Below are 17,480 nucleotides of genomic sequence, written 5' to 3'. Positions count from 1 at the left end.
CCATCTGGCTGTACACCCTCCTCTTCTCCAGGGAGTGCCACAGCAACGCGCTGAGGAACTGAGCTCCCTTAGTCTGACAGCTGCCACTAAAGCATCTCCCCAAGACGGGCAACATAATCCTAAATTGCTTTTCCCAACACTACTTGTATGTTTTTTTAAAGCATTACATGCTAGAAGTGTGCTAAAACCTGGGCATCTGTAGTTATTTTTGCTTCCCTGAGAGACAGCAAACATCATCTGGAAAGATGCTGAACTATCTCATGAAACTCTTCAGGCTTCACCCCAAAATAAGTACGTTCAGTCCTTCACTTGCAACTCAGCTTCCACAGGACTACAATGCTATTATTCTCCCTTCCTTAGCATTACAAGAGACATGAACAGAAAATAAGATTTTCTTTTTAGTGCTTTCTTTGTAGTCTAGGAAAGATAAAAAAAAAGCAGCTGAGAATAGAAATTCGGCATCACACACAGAAGTTAGTGTGTCAGCAAATCCCTGCATTTACTGTAATGAAAAATGTAATTTGTAGATACTTTGAACACCAGCTTCTTCTATTATTTTGGTCCTACTGGTGAACAATAGGTAAGTGTCAAACATAGTGGTGGTATACGGGAGTAGAAATGAAACAAGACAACAGTGCAAAGCTTTATTTAAAAGTCTCTTCCAGCAACTTTGTGCTGATATTGAAGAAAACTCAGTACTTAATTGTGTTTGGGTTTAGATTTTTTCTCCAACATTTTGGTTTTTGTTTTTGTTTTTTTTAATGTGAAGAATGAACAGCAAAGCTCTCTGGCTCTTAAAACTCAATACTTCTTGCAACAGAATTACCTTTAGATCTTGCTCTGTCTGCAGGACTTTTGGCTTTCATGCTCGTCTTTTTGAAAGTTTCTTTTGGTGATTTCTTTTCATTAACTGGAGAAGACTGTTTTGAGACTGAAGTGAGTCTCCCATACCCAGAACTTCTAACCACTCCATGTGGACCATATGAAGATTTCTTTTTATGTAAAGGTGCTGGACTTCTGATATTCTTGTGTAACATTGGTTTAGTAGTCATTGACTCTGATCTTTCATTCTTCAAGGAACCAGACTGAAGAGCCTGTGACAAGAGCGCACGCGTTTAGAACAAGTGTTAGGCTCTAGTGTAATCTGAAGGTAGCTTCCATTACTGAAAAGAACACAGAAGCAGTTACAAGAATTACACAGCTGTAAGACTTGGGGCAGTGGGAAGCATTATTTTAAACTGAATTAATAGTATGTAATTTTGCAGAATTTTACTACTTCAGAAATATATGAAACGCAGGTATTTTGTACTGGTTCTGTTTAATTGTTCTGGGAAGTTATTACTACATTACAGGATCTTTAGCGTACCAAAAGCACAGCTTGTGACTAAAGGCTAGTCACAGTGCACACAGAAGCCCAGCGATGAAGAAAGGAACAGTGGCAGGCAGAGGAACCCTGCCAAACTCGATCATCAAAAACAGAGCACCCAACTCCTCAGACCAGCAAACAAGAAAGCTGAGCTCTGGCCCTGGTGGGAAATCCACCAGGAGAAATCAGACAAACAACTCTCTCTCCTTGCAACGCCTTGCAGATAGAAGAGGTGGTTGCCTAAAGAAGTGTGGGGCTAATTTAAGGGATGCAGGGGAGAAGAGAATATGGGGATGCAGGGAGAAGATCTGGAATTGCGCAAATCGTGTTATGCAGTGTTTGAGAGGATTGTGAGAATGTGCAAAACATACAGGATGTTTATTGAAAGGATAAAAACTAGATAAAGGGAGAAATTAAGGTGGATCAAGTATGAACAAGTCTGGGAAATAAAGAGGGAAAATAAGATTAAAGAAGGTGGTGACATGACCGGGTTGCTGGTCAGTACATTTGTCTGACAAAGCCCAACACCGATCATTGCAGTGTCTCCTATATTCTTATTGAACTGTATTTCTGACTGTCCTCTGTAGATATGCTCTCTGTTCTGAGCCTATGTGTGTTCCCTCAATAGGAACATGTGCCTAGACCCACTACTAGCTCGAGCTGGGGACACGGAACCGCAGCTGTCTTGCACATACCGGGCTGGGATAGGAAGAATCCCACTGGTCCCAAAGTCCAGTGGATTTGCCTGACCTTTAACAGCAGCAATGGTAACGTGAGAGTTTCAAGAAAAACAAAAACAGCCTCAATTTCTAAACGTCACAGCATAATCAAATGAAAGACAGTGTAAAAACATACACATTTTAAATATATTTCCATATAATAAAAATCTGATTGATATTACTTACTTGTTTAGTTTTGCTGCCTTCTGAAAGCAAAAAGTCTCGTACTATTTTTTCTCTTAGTACATCAGGCCGTACTTCACTGGTCTGAATTTCTTTCTCAGCCACCCTCTGAAAGTTATCACCATTCACACCTGTCTGCAGAAAGATGCCCTCTTCTCTGTTTTCAAGTAAGTTTGTCTCCCAAACTGTATTATCCTGGTGCTCTTCAAAGGGCATGTGGCTGACAAGGTCATTTGCTGCGCTGCTTAACAGTTTCACAGGACTACAAGAGAAAGGAATAAAATCACACATAACAAGACTTTTGCCCTTTGCTTTTCTGTCGCTCTGGAAAAGTGATACTCCTTTAGGTATCAGCTGTAAAGACTGCTTGAATTTGAAAGCGCCACTAGGCCCCTTTTAAGAGCAACCCTGCAGATGTAAACAGATTCACGCCCACACTGCGGAACAAAAAGCTATTTCCCAGTAGTGACTGTTTTTGTGGAGGTACCGAACTCAGCTACAAGATGAACATCTGCAGCATGCAATTAATGCTAATAAAACAACGAATGGTAATTTCCGCTGAGTGTAGGTACACGATAAGCTCCCAAAACTCATTTGCTAATCATAACCTATTTCTGACAGTTCCAGGGCCTATGTTTTCTGCTCTAGACATGACAGCTGGAGCAACTCAGAAAGAGGTATGGAGCGCAGGTTAGTAAAAATCACAAGAGTAAGCAGAATAAGAGGATTTGATCTTAGATTACAGAGGCTGGAGAGTTAGGATAGGACGTAGGCTGAAATCCATGTACGGGGGAAGGGAAACAGCAGAAGACTGGGAAAGAAGAGATCCTGCGGTAGCTGTGAGCGAGGAACGCTGCTCCAAATGATTGACAAACATCAACATCAACGCTTCTCACTCCAAGTTTGGGAATCCTTGGTCTAAACCAATTAGCTCTGTATCTTCATTTTACAAATGCCTGCATTGTACAAACTCGCTGCAAATGCCATAATGCTGGTGCAAGACAAAGAAATTTCAGTATTTAATTAAGGAAAAAGAGTGATGAGTTATTTAGTAAGTTGTTTCTCACAAATAATTATTGGACTTAAGTTAGAGCAATTTTTACAATGCATTCTGAAATAAGTACCTTTCAGGCTCCACATCAAACCCTCTGACATTACATGAATGTCCTTTAATTGGTTTCATCAATTCTTCGACAGTAGGTAAATCTAATTAGTGCAAAATAAAACAAAACAGAACCTTAGAAAAAAAGTATTTTTAAAAAGGACAACATTTTAAAATGTTTCATAAATGAAGTATTAAACATATTACTACTTCACTCATTTTACATGCTTGTACAATACATGCCTGCCTTTAGTATTTACCTGATTCAATAGTTGACATGTTTTTTGAACAGATGTCACTATTTTGTGAAACACCTTGCACTAAGCATTCTGAGATTGCCATTGCAGAATCATGCAGTTTTTGCTCATCAGTGTCACCCAAAGACTGATCAATATGTTGGTATGCTTGGTGTAATGCTTCGATGTCACTGGTGGTTTGTCCATAGGAAGTGCCTGTGAAAAATGCAAGCTCGTAAGAGACACTACAGGATTATCTATTTTGGGCAACATCCCAATGGAGCCCGTGTTTCAGTTACTAGCTTGGTCTGTCATGTGCTGAGAACAGTGATTTCAGTTATGAAAAAAAAACAACTTAATCTCAATTTTACAATAAAAATAAATAGTTGCCAAGTTCATTAGTACATACTAAACAGTCTCATCTACAGTTTGCATGCCTCTCCACCCCCCTTGCCCACCTTACTATTTTATCAGTACTAACACTAACAGCATATATAGCTATTTTAACAGATGCCATCAGAGCCATACTCTAGATATAAGTAGCATACACTGTTGTACTAAGTTTGATAAAAGAATGTATGTTTTAACTGTGTTCAATGCTGTCACAGAAGAATTTTGGCTACAATGAGTAACAAAAGGAGATAGTATTTAAAAATCAAACTGCAACATCAAAAGCACTTTTACAAAAAACAAGCGTAAAAAGGTGTCTTTTTAGCAGAAACATGACTTTTTTCTGAAATATTTCCTCCTCCTTTCACAATCTGTTACTAAAAGCCAAGGCCTTCATATTCACTGATAACCTACGAACAAATGAAGACAGACATCAAAGCCACCTAAATCTACTAAAGAAAGATTCTGGGGGTTGTGTTTTGTTGTGGTTTTGTTGTTGTTGTTGCTGCTTTTTGGTTTGTTGATTTTTTTAAAAAAACCCAACTCTTACCTGCTTCATTCATTTCAATTCTATTGACTTCTTCAGGCAGATGATGTTCAACTAGAGCTACGCCTGATGTTCCAACAGCCTTTTGAACTTCTGTAGTTGAATCTTGTGAATCAAGTAATACAACTAAACCCAAGAAGACAGGTATTAAAGAAAACACAATTCTCTTATTTATACTGGGTACACTAGAATTAGAAGTACACCAAAGCTTATCTTGATGTCCTAAACATGCAAAAAAAGCTATATATTCTAACACCATTAAAGGTAAAAACTGTAAACTCTGATTGCAAGCATCAAACTCTGAGTACTGACTAGAGGTAGTAAAATAAAGAATTACACTGATGATCACTTTGAAGTGCTAATATGTAAATTAACTTTTAACCATTTCAGTCCACCACACTTTCAGCAGAACATAATAAAACCAGGTCAAAAATATCAAAATAGTAAAAATCAGGTAAGCAAGTTTCAGAGTTACATTTAATATTCTCCTACTAATCAAAGTATATTTTACCTTTAGCCAGCATGCCAGCATTTGCTTCTTTCTAACAAAAATAAAGAGAAAACAATATTACTGTTTGAATTTCACAGGAAAAAAAATCTAGGTGAACTTTAAAAGTTGGCCTAAAACCTAAGAATAGTTCTTGGAAGTTAGAATTAACAATTCTTCATGCTTCAAGAATATGCACTTCTCTAAAACTCTCCTTAGGATGCCAGAAAGTCCTCAGCATTCTGTACTCTCCACTCACAAGTGACTAGGAAGTAAATGCTACTCCGCATAAATGGAATAATATTTTTGCACCTTCCTGGTTCTCTTAAATCATAATTTGAGAAAAGAAAATAATGTAGCAGTAAGCACATTACACTTCCATTCTATTTGTCTTTTTCAAACATTTATTAGAAATATTACTTTAATAAATTTACTTAAGAAGAATAAAAAAACCCCACAGTTACCCATTACCAATGAACACGGGGTTGCTCTATGGAATCCTTTCATATAAAACACCAAATCAGAACACGTGCTCCACATCAAAAAATCTGACTAAGCTAGTTGACAGTAAATACCCTCAAAGTTCAGACAGTGTAGATTTTGGGTCTTCTGTCCAAACTGTTTCACAGAACTACTTCCCTCAGTCTGTGTCACTTGCTGGTGAAGACACCACCTTAATAGCTCCATGAAAGATATTAACCAGTAGGTATTCTGAAGCTGAGGCTCCAACCTGAGCTCATCCACAGTTCTTAATTCGAAGGAGGAGTAAACACAAAACCCTGTGAAGAACTTAATCCTTTCAGTGATTTATCATAGGAAAGCGTGTATCCTTAATAGAACAAACCAGTCGCAGGATGACTATATTCTTTTCTTTAAGATAGTACATATTATATAAAGTTTTACTATATCTGCAGTTATATATTGCAGAGTTTTTACAAATCATGCAAGTAATATAAACATTTGGTAAGGTATACCTGTTCTTGGGGACTTAAATCAAATCCTGACATGATGTTCTCATTCATCTGGCTTCCTTCAGTTTTAAAGGCAGGATTAGCATCTGTTTCTTCTTCAAAGTCTTCACTGTAGCTGCCTGAACAGTAAAATAAACATCAAATACAACGAATATTCAAGGAAGACAAAGCAGTAAGGGAAAGCCATTTCCTTTTCCCCAATCTATTGTCTAAGAACAGGTACTGCCACTATTACTCCTTTCACAAAAGCAACAGAAAGGTTTCAAGACTGGGTGTTGTAATAAAACCACAGTCAAAGTCACACTTATTATCTCTAAATTCAAATGAAGTTTTTCTTACGATCAATTATACTTTACCTCTGTCTCCTCCAGGCATACTTGAATTAAATAATTTTCTGTCACTGAGGGGTGAAACGGTGTTAATTCCCCCCTAGTAGGCAAAGTACTCTGCATATCCACTTTGACAGCTCCAGCAGTTTTTAGGCTCACAACCTGTAATTCTGCTTCCTCTGACCTGCTCTGGGGGCCCAACGGCTACTTTCAAGAGTAAGCATTATTTAAAAACACAAGTGTGTCAAAAAGAATGAATTTTACAAGCAAGCCGTATGTTTTTTCTTCAGTTACCTAGATCCTTCCACAAGTTCTGATTCCCTATTGCACATCTCCCCCACTCAGCTCCTGTGGCGAGAGGCTTCAATGTCTGCATCACTTGTAACGCTTAAATGTAGAAGAATTGCAAAATACTGGTTTATATAGTGTTCTCTCTGTATTTTGTCACCAATACAACTGACACACGGTTTAACTCATATGTAAAAACTACTCTATGAAAAGAAGTCACTATTTCAGCATTCTCTTTGGGTTTGGACCATGAGAAGTGAGATCAGCTGAAAATAGCTTTCTCATTCTGACTTAAGACACACAGAGTGCTTATACTATTCCTGAACATGTATTAGATGTTATTTCATTTGCTATTTGATGAAATAGCAGTTTGAAACCAAAACACACACAACACAGAGCTTGGTTATTTCCAGCTATTCCACAGAAACAGGTTTCCTAAAAATTAGAAGTGTCAATTTCATAAACCTGACCATAACAATTAGGCATTTTCAACCCCTTAGTTAGGAATAAAGCTAAAATATTATAGCATCTCTGCTGCAACTATTGTGATCTGTTGCAGTCTACAGAGTAATCAAGCTTTCAAGGAGAAAAAAGGAGAAAAGATTTCCTGGGATAAGGTTTACAAAACGGCCTCTTTATGTCTGGGAAATTCCAGACTGACAACAGGACAGCTCTAAAGTTCAGCTAAATATATAAATTTGAAAATACAATCTGTTGATTAAATTACAGGAATACACTCTTTATCATATGCTAGCAATGAAGAGTGAAATAAAGAGAAATGACAAAGTGAAAGGAAGACGAAAGGAGTGCAGCATGGAAATTTTTGGGGAAAAAAATCAAGTAAGAGTAATATTGCAGATTACAGAGGTTAAACTCAGGCATGAAAAGATGGTACAAAAATACAGATGATAGTTAAGACACTGGAGTAACTCAAACATTAACACATTTCACTGTTAGGGTAATTTTTTCTTCATTTTTTGATTGATAGTTGGGTTTCAGGTTTTTCTGTTTTTCCTGTTTGTCTTTTATATCACACTAGATTACAAATCCACTTTTTTAAAAAAAGGGCACAAAACTAAAAGCAAACAATAAAGCCCTCTGTTTGAATAACAGCTGCACAGTCATAATGCACAGGCAGCCTAAAAGGCTTGATGTAAGAACTACAGATAAAATATTTTTTTCAGATAAAAAAAGCTTTACCCACAACAGTGGTGATAAGGGAACAGAAGTCAACTGGTTTACATATTACTCAAAACAAAAAGGTTCAGTGAGGATGCTGGACCATCTTATGAATCTGAAACTTAAAAAAAGTCAAGTTTTCTGACTAGCTCCAAAGGCAACACATAGTCTAGAAGAAACTATGAGACTGTAGTACAGTTTCCTACTTCCAGACCTTTAAATTACATCCCACTACAAACATGAAGATCCTGCGCCATCCTCTTGACACCCTGCTATGACATCTTCTGAAGACTCTGCATTTGAACTGGAGCACTAATCCACACTTCCATTTCTATTAATCTTCTTAATGAAGTTCTTGCATTTCTTAGTGTACATACGGCAATTAAAAAACAAAAAACAAACCACCACGACAAACCAAGAAAGGTAAGAATTTTCAAATTAACAATTTAGAAAGATGGTATTACCAGATTTCTCCTCATGTGCGGGCTCCTCTGCTCCTTTTCCAGTTTGTTCATTTCTGAGAAACAAAATGAAAATTTTAATCTCTTCTTGGACAGCAAACAAACATACTTTTTCCTAACTCCAAACTTCAATACTTCTTACAATTAGCAATAGAATTAAAAACCTGAATCCATCCATCGTATCAAATCATAGGTAAGAAAGGCAGATAAATGTTAGCAATTATTAAAGATTTAAGTTTACAACTGTTCATAGTTAAAAGTCTCAATCTAACTCTTAAATCACTCCCTTTCTGCATTCCCTCCAATATCTACATTAGTTTCTCGAACAGCTTTTTATCATCAGGTCTGCTTTGTCTTCCGACCTTCTCATTCTGTGTTAACAAAAAAAAAACACCAAACCACAAACAAATTGCTTTCCCCTTTTCTTGTAAAGTTTTGTCCTTACAGAAAACTCTCCAGAATTCTGACCCTCCAACTGTTTTCATATTGGAATTTTCCTCTGCACTCAGCATATTTAGCAGCAGCAGCCTGAAATCCCCCTTCACCCATTTCTCTCATACATGTTTGAACCTATTTTCACATAACTAATTAGAAATGGATTGCCCTAGTCTATGAAAATTTTGTATCTCTCCTCTAGATTCATTTATAACACCATGTCTAAGGGGACACGGAACCTTTCCTGATCTATATCAGTTGTTAACTCTTTATTTAGTTCCACCTTACAATTAAGAATGTTAAATCCTAGTTACTATTAAGCTATGCACAAGACTATGTAGCTATGTCCACTTAAAACAAAGTCATGTTCTCATCTTACTTTCATTTAATAAGCTCGTTTCTGTCCTTGCCTTCATAAAAACCCAAACCACAACAAACAGAAACCTGATTGAAATCATACATCCATCACGTGCCCATTACCACTAACAGTCCACAACTTTTCTTCCCTCTAAATTACCGTACAAATGGTGGTAGTATGACAGAATCACTGGAATCCAGCTCTTTATTTAATCTTGAATAATCAATAGTAGAGGAAGCTTCTTGTTCAAGTTTGGCAAAGAAGATCTCTTTTTCTTTTTGTTCTTCCAAGGTATCCAATCCAACTCCCATGATACTGTGATTAGGCCCAGAAGCTAAAACTGAATCTAAATTTCAAAACAAAGATTAAACTAACTGTGTCTGTGCTGTATGTCCATGTAGAATAGTCATAATAAGTAACAACAACTACAGACTCATAACGTATTAATAGTATCATATCATCACAAACTAGTACTAGGAGCTTTCAGTTCACGAGATGCAACTGACAGAAGTGAAGAATCCCGATTTGCAATGAATTAAGGCAAACTGCTTGTAATAGTAATTTATTTAGCTCTAGCTAAATTAATGAAAAGGTTGTGCTCTCTGTTCTCACCATTTGTCTCCAGGCTGTCTCTACTTAAGGATACAGCAACCCCATTACTCTCCTGAAGCTGCATCTTTTCCACATGCATATTCTCATTACTTTCTCCCATAGGCTGTGAAGTGTTCCGTATCTTGACAAAGCTTCCATTGGCTCCAAACATTCCTAGGAAAAAAGTTGCAATATGCTTGACTATCATCTAAAAGCTGTTTGTACGGTATTTCAGTCTTCCAGTCATCTTCCACAACCACCAATTTTAATCTCATATTGCAACAGCAAAGATACGGTCTCACAAATCACATTCATTTAACTTCCATTTCTATTATGAGGTATGTAGATCTTGTTTAATTAGTTAAATAGGCTTGTAAAAACTGACTTACTGTCACATTACTTACAGAAAACAATCACGCAGACAAAACCATATACAGAACACTTCTTTGTTAAAAGTTTGTTCGTATTGTTTGATCTACCAGCCCCAGAGAAAGCACGGCAAATTTTTGAAAATAGTAGCCATCAGTTTAGCCAGCTACATTTCATTTGTTGCAAATTAAATGCTTTAAGGTAAAAAACAGTAACCAAAGTTACTGAAATGCCATCGATGAACACCCAGTTCTTTCATTCTGTATGTTTATGCAACTACAACATGCAGCTGCTCTCCTTACTGTAATTTCATTGTTGTGAGGGTTCAACATCACCTTACCCAACTTTCTGTGTGACTTCTGCTCTTGGATAGAATGCTGCCTTATTAACTTCCTTATGGAAAACTAAAACCCAAATATTGCAGGACATTACTAGTTAAAAAGCAGTGCCAAGTCCCTTCTTGCCCCTAAAGCACACACATTTATATTTAGATTCTTCAGAGGTTCTCTTAGGAGAAGGGCTAGGAGAAAAGCTGCTAATGCATTTAATCCAATGACATATGAAATGATTTAACAGTTCTCACAGAAGGGAACAGAAACCATGTCTGTCTTTTCCAACATGAATCTCCAGTTGGTAAAATAAACGCAGAATTTTTTGTTCTGTCTGGCCAAATGATGTTTAGACTGTAGCTGTGCCCTTGTACTGCACATAGCGGGAGGGGTGAAGCACCGACAACACTCATTTCCTGCTGGCAGGAGACTGCAGGAGATGCGTACATCAACAACCCTTCAGACCAAGAACACTAAACCAGTCTTCCATGTGCTGAGCAAGTGCTTCAGCTCTGGGCTGTTACTCTGTCCTCTACACAGGTCCAAGCAAGCCCTTTCTAAGAAAAGCCATACTTGCCTATATCATGACAATGGAGAATCTTCTCCCTTCAGTACTGAAAATGTACCCAGGGTGAGGCAGGGTGCAGAAAGTAAGGGCCTGAACACCTCCTCCTTCCCTACAGGCAGCCCTTAGCACGTGCATTCTGATTATAAGAGACTCCCTGTTAAGAAGTAGAACATACAAACCTAAAGTTCATCATGGGGCAAATGTAACATGGGGCAAAAGTCCCCTTGCACGTTTTATCGGGAGGCTAAGCACCCTACATCTTGGAAATTACTTCCACGCTCCTGTATCTAACTTGAACTCCATCCTCAATACAGAGATCTGACTGACTTGCCTTATATGCGAGAAATAAATGTCAGAGACATCAACTAAAGGTCAAGCTCCACACGTATACAAAGTTAACACCTGAATAAATACATTTTGCTACTGCATTGAAAAGTATAAAATGGAAAGCTCAAAACACTAAACAGGAGTGAACAAATATGAATAGTCCATTTCTCTGGTAACTTAATGCAGTAATTTAAAGTAATTTACCCAGATGGCACCCTATCCTAGTTACCAAGACAGCCAACAGGACTCTGTTTGCAGTTGGGTCACAATTTTATTTTTTTTTCCCCCCAAAGCTTTAGATTAGCCATAATCTCACCAGACCTCCCACACCCTATTTTTCAATGGCAATATGTTATCATAATCAAAGATAAACTGTCACTGCCCTCCTATGTAAGACATTTAACAAAGGAGATGGGAAAAAGACAATTAGAACATTTAACAGAACAAAATTTTCGAGAAAAATGTTTTCCTGAGTTGCTTTGTTTAAATCATCTCAAGCTCAATGAACTTTCTGAACAGACTTGCATTGATCTTGAAGGCTTCATGGGATTTATGCAAGCTTTCTAATATTTCCTAAGTTTTTGTTAAGTTTGTCAAACCAGACCAGAGCTTTTTTTTAAAAAGCATGTCCCATAATAATCTGAAAGTCAAATACTGTTTTTCAGTCATTGAGTTTTGCAATTCTGCCACTCCAATTCCCAGCCACACACCCCAGATTACAGGGGATACTACCATTGCTAATGAAGGCAAGAATGTCTTTTTTATTCACCCTACACAATCTGAACTCTGAGAAACCTATCAAACTTGGAAAAAATATCCACTTGGATGGACTTCAAAGTCTCTTTTCAGTGTGTTTTTTGGTTGTTTGAACAGTCCTACTGATTTGTGTGGGGCTTGCAGAAGTGATTTATTTGGGGGGCATGGGGGAGTGGGGTGTGGTGTTACTTTTCATACAAATTTCTTGAAGTAGCAGTCTTCTTGAACTCCTATATCTTCATATGCAATATTTTGTAAGGCTAACGATATATAATATTCTTTTTTGAAGTTCTGCCACTCAAAATTAATTTAAGTAAGAGCCCGAGTTTCACTTAGAAAAACATTTCTAACTACCACACTTCCAGGAAAAAGTTTAAAAACATAAATACAAAGTACTCAAACCTACAACGATAAATATCTATTTAAAAAAGTAACTTCTTTTCTCCTTAATCTGTCCAGGACTGTTAGAATTGAGCCATTTTACCTTTCTAACATCATACAAAATACAGTAAATTTGTTACCCTCAGAACTGCCTGGACTGTCAGAAGTGAGGCTTCCTTCTTCTTTGTTTAAATATGAATCTTTCTTGTCCTTATGAAATTTTTCCAGCATTTTGAATTTAGATAAAGCCTTGCTGCAAGATGCACTGGAAGAAGGTTTAGGGGGAACTACTTTTAAGTGTACACAAACATTTATAAGTTTTTACACAAAACAGACAGGGAATAAAGAGGAAAACAAGATGTGAGAATTCAGACTGACACTTCTGAAAAAAGTAATGCAGTTCAGTTTCTTATAGCTAGAAAATTATAGATAATTCAATCTACAACTAGAGTTACAAGTATTAACTTCTGAGAATAAAACTCTTTCCCCCCCTTATTTTTTAAAAAAAGACAAATTCCTTCTTACTCTACATGTACCTAGCATTCAAATACACGGCTCTAGTGCCTCAATATAATACCTGAAATCAAAGAAAACTAGTAAAACTACTTAAACAATATGAGAAGTTCTGTACTACAAGTTTTGAAAGATTATCTAGATTGGTTCAAAGAAAAGTAGAAAAACATAGGTATGTAAGTGTGAATTTATCACTGTCAGGTACAAGAACTGCATGTTCTTCGCTCAGACCCTTGTGAGGACTCGCTTAGCAGCAAATACAACCAAACACCTTCCATTCACATTAGTAGAATTAAGTTTAAATAACAGTACCTATGCTGAAAACTGTGCTCTCTCATGGTACTTACGTGATAGTCACACTGCACACTTCACACCCCTTAAGCTACCCAGATGCACTTGTTAAGACTTTTCCTTGTTCAAATTGTCCAGGGTGGAAGGTGCTTCTAAACTGGCTAATTCAGAGAAAACTCTTAGTTACAGGTCTTCTGAATTTACCTTGACACAAGAGAGAGCAAGAGTAATCTAGGGGATTGGGCCAAATACTTCTGCTATCCAGAAACAGGACTATGAGGATATGTGATGAGATATCCGTTCCAATACAACACCTGGGTCCTTTATTCCCTCAACTGACATCCAAGTCCACTAGTGAGACATCACTTCTCTGGATTTATATTCTTCCACATTTACTGGGAAACTAAAACTGTTGACAGCATGCCTTCTGTTATAACTAATGCCTAGTAATAACTAACTAATGTTATGCCTTTTAAAACAGTAATTTGAAATAACTACCGAAGTCCTCCTATTGCTCCTATTTCAAATATTAAGCCTAATTCGAGAAACAGATTCAGTATTAGTGTTTATTTCCCAGACCAAGATGCTTTATAGCTATTTCTATGCAAAGGAGGCTTATGAAAACAGGGCAGCATATATGCTCTAGAAAGCTAACACAGAGAAATGCTCTACAGGCTACATAGCAGAAACCAACGTGACCTAAAGACCAGGTGCCAAATATTTCTTTGTCATTGCTCTCCAAAATATTATTGATCTGCTTGAATTTAACACCAAAGCCGCATTTCAACTAGTAGATACAAGGTAACTGCTATTGTTCTGTACACAAAAGTATTTCATGATCTATGTTTATAATTCTTAATTAAGCTCCAGAGTATCTCTTCAGATAGCATAAAAAGTGACTTCACATAAAAGGTTGAATCTGAAGTTACACTGACTAAAATAATCTTGTAGATTAAACTTTGTTTGTCATTATTACACCAACTGTATTTTTTCTGTTCCAGGAGCAGCCTGTACCAGACAGCCTACTGGTCAGCAGAGGGAAAAGAATCACATCAATAAAAAAAAGTAGGACAGTGAATATTAATATTTCTTGAGTATGAAATAGAAAAGTGTAAGAGATTTTCTGTTTACTAAACATTCTGACTTGTTCAGATCTTCAGAGTTATTCTCCCCCACGGCTTACATTCAATACTGTCTGTCCCACATCAGATATGTAGTGATTAATGACATTAATGACAACTGAGCAGAAGCTCACACAGTTGTTATTTTCTTCTGGAAATGACAAATGAAGTAAGTGGCAGCTTGCTTTCAGTGACAGCGCTATGGTCAAATGGACAATTTGCAAAGGATTTTCTATAGAAAACGCACTAGTGATACAAAGCTGATATTGAATAAATATAACAAGACATATTTAATCAAATACCAGACTGTGAATCTGAATAGGGACTCTTTTGTTCACTATTTTCCACTATTTCAGCATGGCTTTCCATCAGTGTCTTCTCTTTTCCCAGTTTAACAAATCTTGTTTGAAAATCTTGAAGAGTAAGACAAACAGCAAAAACAGACAGGCAAGAAAGACAAGACAAGAATTCTTATTATCCAATTTCTTTTCAGCATTTAAATGACAAAAGCAAATAGAAAGGACGTTAGAGGTAGGTCTTTAACCTGTCAAATATGGAAGACAGTATCTTGAATCATATTTGCACATTTCAGTTTAAAGCTGAAGCACAAGGAGTTCCAACGTGCCTAGAATAACAAGCTGAGATATTTTAAAATATACTTTATACTTCTCAGCCCAACAAACAGAAATAGTCTATGCTGCTTACCATTAATCTACAAAACCAAGTGAAAATCGGATATTGGTTTAAATCTCTCCTGGCACTTCTGTAACAAGATGCCTTGGAAAAAACAATCAGACAACAACAACAAAAAAATGCATAGCGTGTATTTAGTCTTCCAGTCATCTCTCTTTGTGCCTTTCCGAGAAAGCATGGTATAGATAGATAATGAAGTAACTAAAAATGAAAACCTCAAATCAGAAACAATTTATCAGCTTGGTGCATTACTCAAGCTGATTACCCAGACTTCATACTTTGTTAATATAACAATATCTCTATACAGTGCCAAACACATCAATTCATATATACGGAACACAAATTTGTAACGCAGTGCTTCACTGTGGGTGGAGGTAAGACTTACACATTTACATAAATTTGGTCCATGATGACAAAACACTTCAAAAATAATAATTTTATTAGCTGACAGCCTGTTAATGAAGTCCTAACTCCAACCAACATGAAGGTTCAAGCCTAGAAGAATATACAAGGATCTCCATAAAATTACAAAGCATGTCAGCATTACACTTCTCAGAAATTAAATTCAGCTGATTTCTTTATTATCATCACAGCAATATTATTTTTTTCCTGCAGGACAATTATTTTACTATTTAGGGCACACTTAATAACATTACAAAGCTACAAATCTAAATAATCTTCTTAGTCACCCTGTGCAGTAACTAATATTGCAATGCTTCTGTGCCTTTATCCACTATTAATACATCTGAACAACGTACTACACAACATACATCTCTTGGAAAACATTAGATTGTCTTGCATGCTTCCAAGTACTATGTCAAATACAAACAGACACACAGAGAGGAAAAAACGAGCAGTTCTAGAAGCCTATCCATACCAAGCTCCTTAAGGTCACCTGACCTGTCATTTTAAAATATTGCAAGTGTATCTACATGAATCAAAATCATAGCATAGTTTGTAGGGTGTACCCTTTATGCGTGGGATTCATCATTCTCAGTTATAGCCACATAAAAGTTATGTACTTTCACAACCGCAGAGGAAAACTCAAGTTTATACTGAAGGTGGCCAAGCTGGCCTCTGCCAATGACTGTTTTCTGACAGGAAGTTAATTGCCCTACAACTAGTTAGCAGAATGGCATTCATCATAACACAGATTGCTTCTGTGCTAGGCAGCTCCTCATCTATCACAGTATACGTTAATACAGCTGCTACCGTTTCCAAGTGTCCGGTGTGACAAATACAGCCCTTTCCTGATGGGATGATACAACCAGGAGCTCTGCTTCACACCACCCAGCTGTCCTCTTCTTGCCAAGACAGAGCCTGGAAAGCCCTCTGGCAAAATTTTAAGGCCCCTCTGCTTGGCAATACTTGTTCCTAGGTGGCATATGGGTGGTGGGATATGGCTTACTGTGTATGTCACACAAGCACAGAATTCTATGCAGAAACTGGTAACAGAGGTACAGATCCTAACAATCTGACTGGCAAAAATGGTGCATGGGGAAGAATTCAGCACACAGATCTAGCATATCTGCCCCACGTTCGTATTCTGAGTTTTATTATGTCCAACTGCCAAGACACATTGGACCTTTGCTTTGATTCAAAAAGCATTACACACAGATTACTTTCAACTTCCTCCAAAAAATCCAGCCCCTTCATCTAGAATATGAATATGAACAGGTTAGCTTCTTTTCCAAGTAAATGTATTCCATACCAGCAAAACTGGGTAGGCTCATCTTCGGAATGTTTTCCTATTAAAAGGAGAAGCATTTTTTGAGACCTTAAGAAGTTTACCAGAACTCTTTTTATTTTATACGTCAATAAACTGCAGATCAAGTATGTTTCAGTCCTAATAGCTTTACTTCTAGTTAAATTACACAGCTGATAAGATATTTTTAATTGAAAAAATAAAAGTGATAGAATTGGAACAACTTGATATAATCCCATTATTTCTTCTAATTCTGCTCTGCATTGTACTTAACCCACACAAGCATTGTCCTCTAAAATTTGTAATCACCCTGTCTTCTAAGTACCTATTCCAGTGTGTTCTGGTTTAAGCAGCATGAGAAGCATTAAAGTGCTTTATGGGTTGCCTCAAGCATCTCAGAAAAACCATGGAAGAATGCTTGACTTCTGAAGACACCTGAAAACTTTGATATTATGTAGAAAAATGAGGTCATGCTAACAGCTTAATTCGCGCACTTTGCCCAGCAAGAACACTCTGTCCTTCCAGTTTTTGAAAAGCTGTAAGGAAATCGTAGTATCTCATAACTACATGATAGGAACTCTCTCATATCCATTTGAGTTTTCCAACAACATCTTAAAAGGTTAGAGACAGATAAGCCGTCCAGACAACACCTGTTAGGGTTATGCCTAAATGGCACAAATGCTGACTAAGATTCGACTCCTAACTATGACAACATTGACAGGACAGAGCTACGCTTAAAACTGGAGATTACCAGCAGTATCTTAACTCTGACAAGTGAAAAACTG

At 37.1% G+C, this 17,480-nt stretch overlaps 1 protein-coding gene across 7 annotated transcripts in view; it reads right to left on the bottom strand.

Annotated features, from left to right (window-relative positions):
• The window catches only part of CEP162 (centrosomal protein 162), a 47,942-nt gene that overhangs the window by 22,603 nt on the left and 7,859 nt on the right, over positions 1–17,480 (bottom strand). For 2 of the 7 annotated variants that reach the window (XM_027797936.2, XM_027797937.2), the window contains exons 5-16: positions 14,600–14,710; positions 12,513–12,662; positions 9,664–9,816; positions 9,211–9,397; positions 8,262–8,314; positions 6,005–6,120; positions 5,055–5,085; positions 4,547–4,669; positions 3,631–3,822; positions 3,393–3,474; positions 2,272–2,530; positions 827–1,094 (exon numbers count right to left, since the gene is read on the bottom strand). In XM_027797936.2, the coding sequence (XP_027653737.2) occupies positions 827–1,094; positions 2,272–2,530; positions 3,393–3,474; positions 3,631–3,822; positions 4,547–4,669; positions 5,055–5,085; positions 6,005–6,120; positions 8,262–8,314; positions 9,211–9,397; positions 9,664–9,816; positions 12,513–12,662; positions 14,600–14,710 (1,725 nt within the window). Of the gene's footprint in view, positions 1–826; positions 1,095–2,271; positions 2,531–3,392; positions 3,475–3,630; positions 3,823–4,546; positions 4,670–5,054; positions 5,086–6,004; positions 6,121–8,261; positions 8,315–9,210; positions 9,398–9,663; positions 9,817–10,917; positions 11,063–12,512; positions 12,663–14,599; positions 14,711–14,841; positions 16,739–17,480 lie in introns of all 7 variants that reach the window. The other 5 variants (XM_014287312.3, XM_027797941.2, XM_027797940.2 and 2 more) reach the window with 4 other exon arrangements.

The sequence above is a fragment of the Falco cherrug genome, chromosome 6 (genome assembly GCF_023634085.1).
Source record: "Falco cherrug isolate bFalChe1 chromosome 6, bFalChe1.pri, whole genome shotgun sequence".
NCBI lineage: Eukaryota > Metazoa > Chordata > Aves > Falconiformes > Falconidae > Falco > Falco cherrug.
The sequence above is the reverse complement of the archived record's forward strand: the minus strand, read 5'-3'. Positions and strand labels throughout refer to the sequence as shown.